The sequence below is a fragment of the Ochotona curzoniae genome, unplaced genomic scaffold (assembly GCF_017591425.1).
Source record: "Ochotona curzoniae isolate NIBS_2020 unplaced genomic scaffold, NIBS_Ocur_1.0 contig_1014, whole genome shotgun sequence".
Lineage (NCBI taxonomy): Eukaryota > Metazoa > Chordata > Mammalia > Lagomorpha > Ochotonidae > Ochotona > Ochotona curzoniae.
The window spans coordinates 2,443,674-2,459,375 of record NW_024464920.1 but is presented as its reverse complement, the minus strand read 5'-3'; the positions used below and the strand labels follow the sequence as shown (position 1 = coordinate 2,459,375).

The 15,702-nt window shown below is 45.7% G+C and overlaps 1 protein-coding gene across 6 annotated transcripts in view; it reads left to right on the top strand.

The window, feature by feature from the left end:
• SLC11A2 (solute carrier family 11 member 2) overlaps positions 1-15,702 on the top strand; it is a 65,768-nt gene that overhangs the window by 33,873 nt on the left and 16,193 nt on the right. For 4 of the 6 annotated variants that reach the window (XM_040979069.1, XM_040979077.1, XM_040979083.1 and 1 more), the window contains exons 2-6: positions 8,521-8,592; positions 9,754-9,902; positions 11,756-11,881; positions 12,987-13,106; positions 15,461-15,567. In XM_040979069.1, the coding sequence (XP_040835003.1) occupies positions 8,521-8,592; positions 9,754-9,902; positions 11,756-11,881; positions 12,987-13,106; positions 15,461-15,567 (574 nt within the window). Of the gene's footprint in view, positions 1-1,269; positions 1,348-8,520; positions 8,593-9,753; positions 9,903-11,755; positions 11,882-12,986; positions 13,107-15,460; positions 15,568-15,702 lie in introns of those variants that run through there. The other 2 variants (XM_040979091.1, XM_040979098.1) reach the window with 2 other exon arrangements.

The window sequence follows — 15,702 nt, the reverse complement described above, 5'->3', positions numbered from 1 at the left end:
AGACTTCCGGCTACTTCTGCTCGTCATAATTTCAGTGAATCTTGGTGCAAACAGGGGAAGCAGCATTTATCTCAGCTTCTATAGGCTCAAAGACCTGGCCATGTACATCACTTATTGGTTTTGTATTTGAATTATTATTTATTCTTTGTATTTATTCTTTTTTTAAGATTTATTTATTTTTATTGCAAAGTTATATATATATATATATATACATGCATGGCGAGAGAGGAGGAGAGACAGAGAGGAAGATCTTCCGGGGCTGTGTGGGTCCAAAGCCAGGAGCCTCCAGGTTTCCCACATGGCTACAGGGTCCCAAAGCTTTCGGCCCTCCTCGACTGGGAGGGAGCTTTCGGCCTTCCTCTGGATGGGAAGCAGGGCTGCTGGGATTAGAACCAGCACCCATATGGGATCCCAGTGCCTTCCAGACTTTAGCCTTTAGGGCAGTCACCGCGTCGGACCCTTGAATTTATTTATTCTGTGTACTAGAAGTGGGGTTTGATAATGTGAGTGTGAAAGTGAGTTTGAAAGTAATTGATTCAAGTGCTTAGGACAGTTCCGAGTGTTGGATTTTTATTATAATTACACATCAATGACTTCTTTTCCTTCAAAGTTTCTAAAGAATCCTAACTGTGCCCTTTGTTCAAGGTCCCTTGGCCTACTCCTATTGAACCCTTAGGCCTGTACTTTTGGAGCCCATCATTGACTTTGATCTAAGGGTGTGGGATAATTGCATGTGACTGGAGGCTTTCTGCTGGCTGTTTCTTTCTATGCAGGGTTGGAACCTCTCATTATTTTCTGTGGTAGCTCCGTTTGAGAAGTGAAACCAAGAACTTCATTGTCTTGGCTTTTTCACAGGATAATATTTCATTGACAGTGTAGCTGGTTTAGATAGTTTATTTTGGACCCAGCACCCAAAAAGCCACGATTGCCGCCTACATTCTTATGTTTCCGGAATTTCCGTGGGACTCAGAAGGGGAATTTCTGAGGCACTTGACAGCACTTCTTGTTGAGGAATGGGGAAGTTGGGTGGGAATCCAGTCTGATTTTTCTGGTGGAAAATCATCGTGGTCCCTTTTTGTACTCTGTGTAACCACCGAACAGCTGTGGTTTAGTTTGGACTGAGGTCAGGATGACAGATCAGAGCATCTTCAAATTGACTTTGAGCCCCAGAGCGGGGGTTTGCAGGGTTGCCGTTGAATGAGACGTCTGTATTCCCTGCCTCCTCACCACGTGCGTGCAGAGTTTGCTGCTCAGAATCCCCCTCCAGTTCTCTTGGTGTTAGCTGGAAGATTGCAGTGAAGACTCTTCTCCTTTAATGCTCTGTCGTGGAAGCTGCTGTTTTTACAGGTAGCGTAATTAGGAACTAGTCATACAATGAGAAACTATGAATTTATGACAAGAAACACGGCTTGCAGCAGCAGTATTCTGGCCAGATTTGGCTAAAGTACAGGCGGTATGAGTTAATTATTTAGCTTTGGAATAAGACAGTTGAGGACTTGCTTACCGTTGAAAGCTCGGTGTTGACTTGCTGAGGGCAGGGGACAGCATCTTGAGCGTGAGTGAGGAGGCAAAGGAGTGGCCCCTTTCAAGAACTGAGTGTGTTTGAGGCAGATGGGGAAGCCTTCCGCCCCGGTACTGTACTCACTGTCCTCTCTGATTTCAACAGGATGTTTTAGAAAAGAAACCAGAAGGATTTGAATGGGCAGAATATGGGGAACTAGAAAACCTCTATTCTGGTTGTCTCATGTGATGCCATTTTTTCCTTTTTATAATTTAATGTATATTGAATAAATAACACTAATTGGCCCCTGAAGAAGATCTGCAGTTATCACCAGGAATATCCTAGCTGAATAGCTTACTTCTGTTATAAAATATATTTTAACGGAATGAAAATGGAGTATAAAACATTTGTGCCCAGGAATGACGAAATAATATTTATTGTTAATTTGTCTTCTGTTTTTAATTTGCGGTCAAATTAATTTGCTTTTTGCAGCCTTAATTTTGAATTTCTACTAAAGACATTGGAAATAGGGTTCTCTTGTCCTGGTGCTTATTACTGGCAGGGTGTGTGGCGTGCGAGTTGTTTTGGCGTCATCTCCAAGATTTGCTAAATATTTGCTAGTATTTGCTAAAACTCCTGGGTAACTAAAGAAGTTTGTTATTACAACTTTGTCACATTCCATAGATCAGTAGGATGTGTGTATGAGGCTGGAGAATCTTGTTATATGTGTGAGCTTTCTTTACACATACATTTTCTTTGCTTTCAGAAAAGAAGAAAAAATGTCCTTAAAAGTTTTAAGGACAGCCTGCATTTAGGAATCAGTATCTGTCATGAGAATAGAAGAGTTGAGCAAAATTTAAGGATAAACATTTTTTACATGTACCAGGGACAAAGCTGTTGACGCTAGCATGCTGGCTTTTTTTCTGAAGCCAAAATTATATATAGCTTCCTTTATCAGAAATTGTGTTATTCTAGTAAGGGTAAGTTTTGTTTGTTTTTGTTTTTATAAGATTTGTTTTCATTTGAAAGGCAGATTTTTACATAGAGAAGAGAAAGAGATCTTTCATCTTCTGGTTCACTCCCCAAATGAGAGTAATGGTCAGAGCTGAGCTATCCAAAGCCAGGAACCAAGAGTTTCCTCTGGGGCCCCCATGTGGGTGCAGGGACCTGCGGACTTGGGCCGCTTTCCACTGCTTTCCTATGCCATAGGCAGGGAGCTGGAAGGGAAGTGGAGCGGCCTGGACGTTAACTGGCGCTCCTGGGATCTTGACGCCACAGGGTGGAGAATTAGCGCACTGTGCTCCCGCACTGGCCCCAAGGTAAGTCTTTGAGACTGTTGACAGAGCTTGGGTTTTTCAGGATGGAGTCTAAGACGACACGTTGGTCTCCCGAAGGGAAGTGGACTGCTGTACAGTTCTGCTTGGGAGGAAGTGCAGAGGAAGCTCACACTGGGAGCTGGGAGGAACAGAGGGATCTGTGGTCACTCCAGCACGGGAGCCGTCAGGGAGGCCTGGGAGCGCTTCAGCCTCCAAGAGTCCCCTGTGGTGCGGACCAGAAACTTCTAATGGTGATTTTGTTGAAAAGATTAGCACTTTTTGAAAACTTGGGCACATTTCTCTTATCGTCTTTGACACGCAAGCAGTTGGTTTTCTTATCAGCTGTGCTCCTCCTCCTCGTATCTTCTCTTCTTTTTGCTTTTTAATGTTTTCTCTTTCTTCGTTCGTGTATATTCCAGTGACAAGTATTTCTTTCAACTAAAGACAGACTCAAAGCCCGACAGCTGATCCAGTGTTCAGTTGGAATTGTGGTTCTCTTTTGAGTAAGAAATCTGATTTGGATGATGATTTTGTTACACAAAGATAATTGAACAAAGGTTGAGCTGTGTGTCTGGCCATTGTGATGGGCCTGGGGAGACGCCAGTTTGTTTTAAGTACATTTTATGAAGCATGCCAAGAGACAGACATTAATATTACCCACCCAGGTAGAGAGCTGTCTTTGAGGCCTTTGTCTTAAAGTAACATTAGAGGAAGTTCACACTTTGTTTCTTCTGTCATAGAAACAGTCTTTTATCTTTTTTTTTCATCTTTTCCTTTTTATAACAAAATTCAGCATAATAAGAAAAAATAGGATTAACTTACCCCAAGTTAAAAGACAATTTCAGAATAACTGAAAAATCCTTAACTTGGAAAAATCACTTAACTTTTTATGCTGCTGCTTTCTCTTTACCCCCTACTGGAGTGGATTAAGTTTGGAACTAATTATGGATAGTTTTTTTTTTTTTACATTCACTAACACTTTATTATTTTGACATAAATGGTTTTCTGCACTGGCTAGATTATTTTTGATGGAAAGACTCAGGAAATGATACTTACTCACCTAGAATGGAAAAATAGAGGAAATAGCACTGACCTATTTAAAAACAAAAGTGACAATTTTTCCGACTAGAATATAGAGGATCAGGAAACAACGATTTGTTAAAGCCACTTGACTCTTTAGAGACTGTGTCGCTTTGGTGTCCCAGGCAGGGGCCTGCCTTCACTGAAAGCATTTTGTGCAGCATAGAGGTTGCTTGAACGGGACTAACTCAGAAGGAATGTCAGGTACTTTTGCCTAAAAGTAGATCTTTTTGAGAAGGGATACATTTCAGAAGACCTGGGGGTATATATTTTAAAGATTCTGTGTTATTTTCTCATAAATTTTTAAGCTCCATGTTTATTTATTTATTTTTTAAGATTTATTTATTTGTATTGAAAAGGTGGATATACAGAGAGGAGAGACAGAGAGGAAGGTCTTCCGTCTGATGGTTCACTCCCCAAGTGGCCACAATGGCTGGAGCTGAGCCAGTCCGGAGTCAGGAGCTCTTCCGGGTCTCCCATGTGGGTTCAGGGTCCCAAGGCTTTGGGCCGTGCTCAGCTGCTTTTCCAGGCCACAAGCAGGGAGCTAGATGGGAAGCGGGGCTGTTGGGGTTAGAACGAGTGCCCATCTGGGATCCCAGCACGTGCAAGGCAAGGACTTTAGCCACTAGGCTACCATGCTGGGCCCGAAGCTCCATGTTGAAAGCTGCTATCTGGAAGTTTTTGCGTTGTCACCAGCATGTCTGGCACTGAGCAGTACTGAGACTCTAGAGCTTTAGCTTTAAATATATTTACTTATATTTATTCGAACAATTTTTTTTTTTTAGTTACCTCTGTAAAGATTTTTTGTGATGGTTTTTTGTTTTGACCTATTGAGAGAGAAAGTAGGGGACAGTAGTGACAGAATTTGAAAATTATGTTCAAAATCAGTCTTCTCTAAACCTTGTAGTTATTTTTAGGAAGACTTTTCAGCTCTAAAATCAGTGAAATGGCTTTGATGCCTCTGTCTATATGGGCAATTGTATAAGGAAACAATTGTTTCACATGCAAACTATTTTTAGCCATAGACAAAAGTGTTTTAAGTTGTACCTGTGTTGTGTGATCTTGATTTGAAAGGCACAGAGGTAGGTATCTTCCATTAGCTGGTTCACTTAATCCCCGGAACCCATGCTAGCTGAGGCTCGAGCAGGCCCAAGCCAGGGACTTAAGAACTCAATCTAAATTTCCCAGGTAGGTGGCAGGTCCCAGAAGACTTGCATGGACCGTCATCTGATGTCTCCTAGGGTATCTGGAACTGGAAGCCAAGTCAGGACTCAGATGAGGCATTGGGATACAGGCATCTGAGCAAACACCTACGCCTGTATGTATTTCGGATTTTCTGGGAACCAGTTGTTAAACGAGATTTGGGCATCCTCCACATTTTTCGTAGAGTTCTTACCCCTCACCCCCAGAGATTCATTTATTTGAAAGTCAGAGTTTACAGAAGGTGGCAGGAGGAGGGAGAGCTGCAGCCCAAGTGGTCACACCAAGGCCGGGAACCTGGAGCTGTCGGAGAATTCCGACACGACGCGGGTGGTAGGACACCAGTCGCTGGGCGGTCGGCTGCTGCTTTTTCAGGGCATTAGTGCGAAGCTGGGTCAGATGCAGAGCAGCCAGGACTGGACCCGGCACTTGACATGGTGATGTTGCAGGAGGCAGCTCCAACTATTGCCAGGAGCTTCCCCTGGGACTCTGCGTGGGTGCAGGGTCCCCAGGCTTTGGGCTATCCTCCTGTTTTCCCAGGCCACAAGCAGGGAATCTGGGCCGCTGGGACACAAACCTGCACCCATGTGAATACTGGCACGTGTAAAGCAAGAACTTCAGCCACCAGGCTACCACGCAGGGCCCCAGAAATGCTTCTGATGCTTTGTGTCCAGGTGCTTCTGAATCATGATTCTGGAGTGTGACTTTTGGAGACTCAGAAAAAGTCAGGCTTACAGCTGTACATGCCTGCCAGCTAGTCAGCTGCAGATCACTGCTTATCCGCTGCAGCTTTATCAAAGTGAACTGAATAGCCCTCAAGTCGTGTTTGGAAGTTAAGTGAGCTCATATGATCCTTAGCTTTAGAAGACAATGTGTACATAGTGGAAGGCAGAGAAACAGGTTTTGTGGTCGCCGGTTTACTCCCCCAGTGCGTGCAGCAGTCAGCGTTAGCAGAGAAGGAAAGCAGGAGTCGGATTCGGTGTCTGAATTTTTGCCTTAATGTGAAGAAGTGATCGAAATGACGTGGCAATGCAGCCCTGGAGGGTTGAACTGGTAACGCTGGCTGACTGCGTACGCGTTAAGTCTCCGTGGGGTCAGCGTTGTCCAGCACACCAAGCATAACTGGCTCTGTTCCCTGGTCTGGCTTTGTTCAGTAGATACTCCTAACAGCGGGGTTCACAGTGTGTAGACTGGTAAGTTTGATGAAAAAGTTGGACTCTAGAATCTGTTTTCTGTTTTGGAATAATATTTTTTTTGAGATTTGAGAGAAGGCCAAATCGTTTGACCTTGTGTGTATTTGGTATGTGAACAATCACTTAGAATGCCACTAATAATTACATAAAATTTATTAATGCTTAATTTATTTTGATAACAAATGAAATAGGTTACCTCTTGCGTTGTTTTCTTTCCTTGGGTTTTCATATATGTACCTGAGAGACAGTGAGAGATGGAGGGGCTGGGAGAGCGAGCTTCTGAGCCCGCATGGCAGCAGCGCTGGGACTGCCCTGGGCCAAGGCAGAAGTCCTCGATACCGTCCAGGGGCGCCCATGGGTGATGGAACACCATCATCACTGCTTCCCTGGGTGTGCAGTGACAGGAACCCACAGGGGGCATCTTACCAGTGAGGCTCAAGGGCCTGCCCCTGTGCCTCGTGGTGTTGGTAAAGATGTGTGTGCATCTGAAAGGCAGAGCTACTTCCTATTTTGAAAAACATGTCAAATGGGCGGCAACCGTCTTTTTCTAGCTATTGTGCTAGGGCTGCTAATGAAACTGAATTGGAATTGTGGGGGGAGGGAACAAAAGCAGCAGCAGCAGCAAGGCAGAGGAACAGAAAGGGAGGTAGGGAGAGAAATGGGCAGAGCCAGAGAGAGACAGAGATCCTCATCGCTGGCTAACCCACCAGCACTGGAGCCCAAGTGAGGCAGTTACTTTTTTCAGGTCTTCCACATGGGTATAGAGGCCTCGTCACTTGGGCTGCCCTCCATGGTTTTCCCGAACACATCAGCAGAGAGCTGGATTGGAGGTGGAACAGCTGGCACTCCGACCAGCACCCATATGTCGTGTGTGATGCCAGTGTCACAAGTGGTGGCTTTACCCACCGTGTCACGACCCCAGTCCTGTGCTGCCTTAAACATGCTTCAGGCTGGATTGCAGACACGCTCCAGCGCAGCCAGTCCTTGGAGATTACTGGGCATCCTGCAGGTGATAATGTTCTACTCTTCTCAGAATTGAAGTATCAGGAAGGGGTGTTTGGCCCATGGCTAATTGATGGGCTCCCTGAATGTTTCTGATTTCTCTGTTGCCAAGTTCCTCTTTTCTGGTAAGAACCTTAGTCACAGATCTGATCTGTGCTTAAAAAAAAATAAGTAAATATGTGTGTGTGTAGCATGTTCAGTATAGTTCATAGATATTCCTTTTTTTCTTTGTAATATTTATTTGTTTATATTACAAAGTCAAATATACAGAGATGAGGAGAGACAGAGAGGAAGATCTTCCGTCCGATGATTCACTCCCCAAGTGAGCGCAACGGCCGGTTTGAAGCTGGAAACCATGAACCTCCTCCAGGTCTCCCATGCGGGTGCAAGGTCCCAAGGCTTTGGGCCGTCCTCGACTGCCCTTCCAGGCCACAGGCAGGGAGCTGGATGGGAAGTGGAGCTGCTGGGATTAGAACCGGCGCCCATAAGGGATCCCAGCACGTTCAAGGCAAGGACTTTAGCTGCTAGGCCACGGCAATGGGTCCCATAGATATAATTCTAACAACATAATATTTTTCTCCCTTCCTCCCCTTTCTCTCTCCTTCTCCCCTTTGTATGCTTTTTTTTTTTAAGATTTGTTTATTTCTATTGCAAAGTCAGATATATAGAGAGGAGGAGAGACAGAGAGGAAGATCTTCGGTGCGACAATTCACTCCACAAGTTACTGCATCAGCCGGAGCTGAGCCAAATCCAAACAAGGAGCCTGAAGCTTCTTGTGGGTCTCCCACACAGATGCAGGGTCCCAAGGCTTTGGACTATCTTCAGCTGCCTTCCCAGGCCACAAGCAGGGAGCTGGATGGGAAGTGGAGCAGCTGGGACTGGAACGGAGACCATGTGGGTCTTGGTACCACAGGCGGGTGATTAGCATGCAGCGCCACCTTGCTCGCCTTCTGTGGGTGCTTCTTACAAAATATTTGTTTTCACTAAAGTGTCTTTTCACTGTGGTTTTGAAGTCTTACTAACAAAAATGTCATTAAGAATTTTCTGGTTCTGGTAAATATCTTTTAGTTGTTTCCTGAAAACTAATTATTTTTAAGGTTATCGACTCCAGTGGAAGAATTACCCTTTCCACATGTAAGGATTCAGTCATACCAAGAAACAGAGCGCTGGCTCTGTTTGAACTTGTGTGTTCTTTCTCATTATTCTTTTTCTCTTTTCTTCTTTGCAGAATCCTATTCTAAGAACCCGGACACTCAGGTTCCTACCATGGTGCTGGGTCCTGAACAGAACATGCCGGATGGTAACTTAGCACTGTGTATTATTGGCTTGGTTTTTATGTGGAATTTAGTTTGAGCAACAGAAACTGACTGTATTTTTCTTCTTGTCTGTTCTGACAATGCCATTCAGAAGTCGGCACCCGAGAAGGAGTGCATGAGCACAGAGGTCTTCCCCATGCCCTGGTTGGGGGTCCAGCCAGGATGAGCTACAGCTTGCCTTTTATTGCAGTCATAGCTGCGAGGAAGGCTCCTAGGGACCTAGGCGGTGCTAAGGACCGTTGGTGGCAGGGCTGCTCTTACAGCTCAGGAATGTTGGGAACAGTGACACACTGGGCGAACATGTTACGCTGTGTATCTTATTGGCACTATCTGAGTGCTTTGACTAATCTTTCCTAAATGTGAGCTTTCACTCTGGAACTTTCATTTCTTGTTTATACACTCTGTCAATTAAGAGCCACTTCATTAGGGTGCTTGAGTCAGCTTTCTTTTAATATTTATTTATTTATTGGAAGGTCAGATATACAGAGAGGAGGAGAGACAGAGAGGAAGATCTTCTGTCCACTGATTCTCTCCCCAAGTGGCCACAATGGTCTGAGCTGAGCCAGCCAGGAGCTTCTTCCCGGTCTCCCACACAGGTGCAGGGTCCCAAGGCTTTGGCCCATCCTCCACTGCCTTCCCAGGCCACAAGCAGGGAGCTGGGTGGGAAGTGGAGCTGCCAGGACATGAACTGGTGCCCATATGGGATTCAGTACATGCAGGGCGAGGACTTTAGCCGCTAGGCTAGCATACTGGGCCCAGGAATGTTATGTTTTTATACTCTGCCTGTCAATGTTCTTAGAGGAGAATGAAATAATTGTCAAAACTACCGAGTAGAAGTAGGGGTGTGGAAGTGGGAAGAGCAGTGTTGCATGAGAGTTAAAGGGGGTCCTGAGCTGAGTGTCTAGGGGAGAGGACAGGAGGGGCCTGTTCACTGCAAGTTGTTTTGTGTTTTAATTTTTTACAATGTAAATATATTTCCCATTGAATTACATTTATTTTAAAATATAGATAAATATAAATATTAAAAGCAAATTGAGCTAGCATCAGGTTGATCTCTTGTGTGTTAGGTTAAGAATATTTGATTTTAATATTAGGAATGATTGCATAATTCTTTTTAATAACTTTTTTCAAACTTGTGAATTCAGATAATGCATCTGGAGATCATGGGGACTCTGCCAGCCTTGGTGTCATCAATGCTGCCTACAGCCACTCGTCCCTTCCGCAGTCCACTGCAGAGGCGGGGGAGCCCTTCAGCACCTACTTTGATGAGAAGATCCCCATCCCTGAGGAGCAGGTTGGTGACAGGTCCCTGGATGGCACAGCGCGGGCGGGGAAAGCCTGGGGGTGCGAGGGCTGCAGCTGGAAGGGGCAGGTCTGATTTTGTCAGGTCGTCTTTGAAGATGGGTATTTTATAGTCAGAATAAAGAGAGTTCCGAAACAGTTGCTCAGAGGCACTATTGAACAATTTTTTGATGGGAAAAGTGTAAATTTAATGTTTCTATTATTTGTTATCTAAAAGTTGTATTTATTTGAGAGACAGAATAGGTCAGAGAAAAGCTGTCATCTGAATGCCACCATGGGTGAGTCTGGGTCAGGGCTGGAGCTGCAGCCCATGTCCCTGTGGGAGGAGGCGCCCCAGGAGCTGCTGTCCCCGGCGCCTCTGGCGGTAAAGCAGCACCAAGCGTGATCAGGAGCCGGAGGTAGGCTTCTTACTGATGAGAGGATACAGACAGGTATGCCAAAGACCTGCTTAGCCTTTTCCTCTTTTAAAGTTTACTTTTTCCCTGTTTTTAGTACTGTTGGGTTCAGAGGTGCTGATTTTTTGTTTTTGAAGTTCAAGCATTTTTATTTTAAAGATTTTATTTTTATTTGAAAGGTAGATTTACAGAGAGAAGGAGAAACAGAGAAAAAGATTTTCTGTCCACTGGTTCACTCCCCAAGTGACCACAATGCCCAGAGAGGAACCAGTCTGAAGCCAGGAACCAGGAACTTCTGTGTCCACCACGTGGGTGCAGGGTCCCAAGGCTTTGGGCCATCCTCGACTGCTTTCCCAGGCCACAAGCAGGGAGCTGGATAGGAAGCAGAGCAGCCGGAACACTAACCAGTGCCCGTGTGGGATACTGGTGTTTGCAGGGCGAGGATTTAGCCACTAAGATTTAGCCAGGCCCTGAGGCATTTTTTATTTATTAAAAAAGGTTCGAACTTTATAATTTAACTTTTTATTTGTTTAAAAGACATCCGAAGTTTGGAGGGAGGGAATCCCAGGCTACACGAAACTGTACCGCATAATTCCAAATTTAAAATGAAAAATATTAAAATAAATAAATAAAAGGCACAGGAAAAGAAGTGCTTGCAAGAAGCAAATCTGTGCCAGGACTAAACCAGGGCCCTGGAACCCAAGTGTGTGTTCCAGCACAGACGAGCAACCCTCGGCTTGAGCCGTTACTCTGCTGACATCTCCCTGGTGAGTGGCAGGAAGCTGGCAGCAGCAGAGCTGTTACTCACACACAGCTCGGAAATGTGACAAGGGCTCAAATACTTGCCCCAGTAATGGTTGTTACTCTGTTTTATTTTGTTTGTCCATTTTACCATTTATAGATTTTATTTTTATTTGAAAGGCAGAGTTACAAAAAGGAGAGGCATTCACAAAGTGCTCTTCCATCTGCTGGTTAACACTGTAAATGGCTGCAGTGGCCAGAGCTAAGTCGATCCAGTCCAAAGCCAGGGACCAAGAGATTCTTCTGGGCCTCCCGTGTGGGTTCAGGGGCCCAAGCACTTGGGCCATCTGCTGTTGCTTTCCCAGGCCATAAGCAGGGAGCTGGATCAGAACTGGAGTTGCTGGGGCTCAAATTGGCACCCACGTGGGATGAAGGTACCACAGGTTGAGGATTAGCTTACTGTGCCATGGTGCCAGCTCCTGTTATTACTCTGCTGATAGAATGAGATGCCAATAGAGCAGATACTGAGATGTGGCCAACTTAGTGATAAAAAGTGAATAAATTTTAGGAGACACTCAGGTACACATGAGATCAAATCCTAAATCCTTAGTTCTTGTGAAGGGGATACTTTGTGCAGTAGTGCAGTAACAGCTGAGTCGGCTCACCCGTGGAGGCTGCTCATCGTTTTGCTCTTTCCTGCTTTGTTCAGCACTCTTGTTTTAGCTTTCGTAAACTCTGGGCTTTCACTGGACCAGGATTCCTCATGAGCATTGCCTACTTGGACCCAGGAAACATTGAATCTGATTTGCAGTCTGGAGCAGTGGCCGGATTTAAGGTGAGCTTCTAGTCTTGGCTCTGCTTCCTCCCCCGTCCCCTTTTAAGATTTGTAGGAATTTGAGAGGCAAAGAGGGACAGACACAGAAAGCTCCCGTTTGCTGCTTCACTACCAAATGCCTGCAGAAGCTGGGGACTGCCTGCGTCAGGTGGGTGGGAGAGACTCGGCTGTGTGAGCTGTGACCTGCTGCTCCTGGCGTGAGCTCAGCAGGGATGCAGCGCTGGGAGGAGCTGAGACTTGGACCCGGACTTTCCAGTGTGCAGTGTGGCATCTTAGCCAGCGTCCTGACGCCCGGGCCAGAATGCCTGTCCTCTTTACCCTTTTTTTTTTTTAAATGAAGAAAATATTTCTAATGTTTGTTTATGTTTATTTGAGAGACAGAGTGATAAAGTGGGAGGAACAGGGTATGATATCTGCCATCTACTGATCTCAGCAGCCTGTGTGGGCCAGATTGACGCCAGGAGCCAGGAGCTCCATCCTAGTTTCCCATATGTTGGTCCGTATCATCTCTTGCCTCCTGAAAGAAAAAGTGACAGGGATGGGGTGGGCGGTGCGTGACCACAGTGGCGGGGCTGAGCCTAATGATCTAGAGTTCCATCTGGGATTCCCAGACGGGTGACAGGAATTCAAGCACTTGGGCCATTCTCTGATTTCCTGTCCATATTAACAGGGAGCTGGAATCTGAGAAGCTAGAGCTTGAACTGCATTTTGACGTGGTATGCTTGCATTGCAAGGGGAGGCTTAACTTCCTGCAGCGGTGCTGGCTCCCACTATTTCCCCCTTCAGGCACACAGTATACACTCTCACCTCCTTCGTGTGCTCTGCCTCTTAGATAGCAGATTCAGGGGCTACATGCAGAAGCTTTATTGGCAGGGACAGCTATGTGGAAAGTCTTTTCTCCACACAGTGTCCTTGACTGTGCAGCAGCTGCAGATGGGAGGAGCGGGCTCAGGAGCATCGTAGGTACCTGGCAGGTCCTAGGCAGAGCCCCGTATAGAACTCAAAGGAACTGGAATCTCTCCTAAATGCAACTTCCCTGCTCACTTAGCGACACAACCAGACTGGTCCATATCTAATGAGTTTTGTGTGGGGTTCTGTCTTCTAGTTGCTCTGGGTCCTTCTGTTGGCTACCATCGCGGGACTCCTGCTTCAGCGCCTTGCAGCTAGGCTGGGCGTGGTAACTGGACTGCATCTGGCTGAAGTGTGTCACCGGCACTACCCCAAGGTCAGCAGTGGACTGTCCTGTTTGTCTCTCACCCACATCAGATGAACCAGTGGGTCTGAAAATATGAGATACCAGGTCTGCCCATCAGACATGGGTGGAGGATCTGAGGGTCAAGGGTCCTGATGAATGCAGAATTCTACAGTCCCTCTTGCTGCCCAGCTATGTTTCTCTGCTTGAAATCTAACCTGAGATTCTCTTCTGCTTGAGTAAATATTTATCATTTGCCTTACCTTCTGGCATCTAGCCATGCCCAGCCCCAGGGTTGGAAGTGATCCCATCTCCAAGTCCTTTTCATTCATACTTCCTGAGTTACTTCGTCAGTTTGTATTGTACTTAACATCAGTTTATATTGTACTTAACGTTTCTTATTTAACTTTGCTGTCACTTTAAAAACATTTTCCCCTTGACTACAAACTATGTATGTACTAAGGTGTTTGGATTTGCTAATAATTATTTTTTCCTTTACTCTGGTCCTGGAAATTTAAAAAATTTACACTGTCCTCTGTAGCTTCCTTCTGGATGTCTTTGACTGTTCCCACTAGAAGCAGACATAAACTCTTTGTCTGGAAGACATTCTTTTTGTTAAGATTTATTTATCTTTATCTGAGAAGTAGATTTTACAGAAAGAAGGAAAAGGGGAGGGGTGGGAGATCTTCCTTCTTCTGGTTCACTCTCCAAATGGCCACAATGGCCAGAGCTGAGCTGATCTGAAACTGGGAGCCAGGAGCTTCCTCCTAGTCTCCCACAAGGGTACACAGTCCCATCTGCTCTGCTGTCTCCTCAGGCCACAAGCAGGGAGCTGGGTAGGTGGTAGAGTGGCCGGACCCGAGCTGGTGCCCATATGGGGATGCCAACACCACAGGGTGGACGATTACCGTGCTGTGTCACCACACCAGCCCCCTGGCAGAATTTTTAACTTGGCTTCATCTTTAGACCAGATACTGATTTATCTCTGGTTTGTCTTAATTTTTTTGCCCAAAGGTTGGTTTATTTACTTGTTTGGATGGCAGATTTAAAAGCTGAGTCATCTTTGCTAACCCATCGCCTAGAAGGCTACAACAGCCAGGGCTGCGTCGGGCCAAGCCAGCAGCCACGAGCTGCTTCCAGATCTCCTCTTAGGTGCAGTCGTACTGCTTTCCCATGTGCAGTAGCAGGGAGCTGGATCAGAAGTGGAACACCCATCAGGGGTGCCAGCATTGCAAGTGTCGGCTTTACTTGCTGTGCTATAATGCTGGACCCTGTCATAAAATTTTTATCTGCTCTCCTGGGTGTGAGCAGGAAGTATCCTTATGTACTCTTTAAATCCCTTCGTAATACATAATTTCTTCTAACTTCCCTTTCTTTGTGTAAGGGAAGCCTTTTTTGTTTGAAGAAAGGGTTTGATATTTGGGGATTGGTGATTGGTAGAGAGGGGCAGGTTTTGTTTCTGCTTTAGTGAGCCAGCATTGTCTAAAATTGTCTTCCGGCTGCATAGTTTCCTACTTACTATATGGCGCATATGTCCGGCTGCTTTGCCCTGAGTCCTTTTGCTTATCTGTCCTTTTTCACTTGCGTGCGCAGTATTATTACAGTCCAGATGCCTTGGCCTTTGCATGCGTGTCTGCTTGCCTTTTTAGCCATGCTCAGGGTAGATGCTTTCTTCTGCAGTCATTTTTTCTGTGCATCCCTGTTTTGGCCATGTCAGCTTGCTTATGCTCCCTTTAAACCTTTTTTTTTTTAAGGTTTATTTATTTTTATTGGACAGGTGGATTTACAGAGAGGAGAGACAGAAAGATCTTCTATTCCCTGGTTCACTCCCCAAGTTGCCACAATGGCCAGAGCTGAGCCAATCTGAAGCCAGGAACCAGGAGCCTCTTCTGGGTCTCCCACGTGGGTGCAGGGTCCCAAGGATTAGGGCCGTCTTTGACTGCTTTCCCAGGCCACAAGCAAGGAGCTGGATGGGAAGTGGGGCTTCCGGGATAGAACTGGCGCCCATATTGGATCCCGGTGCATTCAAGGCAAGGACTTTAGCCACTAGGCTACGCTGCTAGGCCCTCAAACTTTAAAAATTGCTTTAAGGTAGGGAGTGAAGTTAAAATTAGTGAGTGGAAATTCCATTTCTCACTTGAGTGTAAAGGAAAGGGAACCACAGGTAAGGCTAGTTGCTGTCCTGGCCTTGGCTCCTAGCCTCTCCCGTGTGCATACACTTCCATCTGGAGGCCCCGGGGCAAGGCTGGACCAAGGTGGGACTGAGTTCTCATGCTTCATTTCTAGTCTTGAAGCTTGTATAAGACTGCTTATGAATCGGTGACAAGATAGGAATTCCAAACTACACAGGAAGTCCTTGAAGGTTGTTAATCTGAGACTTGTTTTAGGTCCCACGAATCATCCTGTGGCTGATGGTGGAGTTGGCCATCATTGGCTCAGACATGCAAGAAGTCATTGGCTCCGCCATTGCCATCAACCTCTTGTCTATAGGAAGGTGAGGAGATTTCCCCTCCGGAAGTAGTCAGTGTTATTCTGAATTTCAAGGCAAACATGAAAAAGAAAAAACTCATTTTTGCTACTCAAGATTTAACTCAGGTATTGGGTTTTTTTGTGGAACATTTCAGAAAGC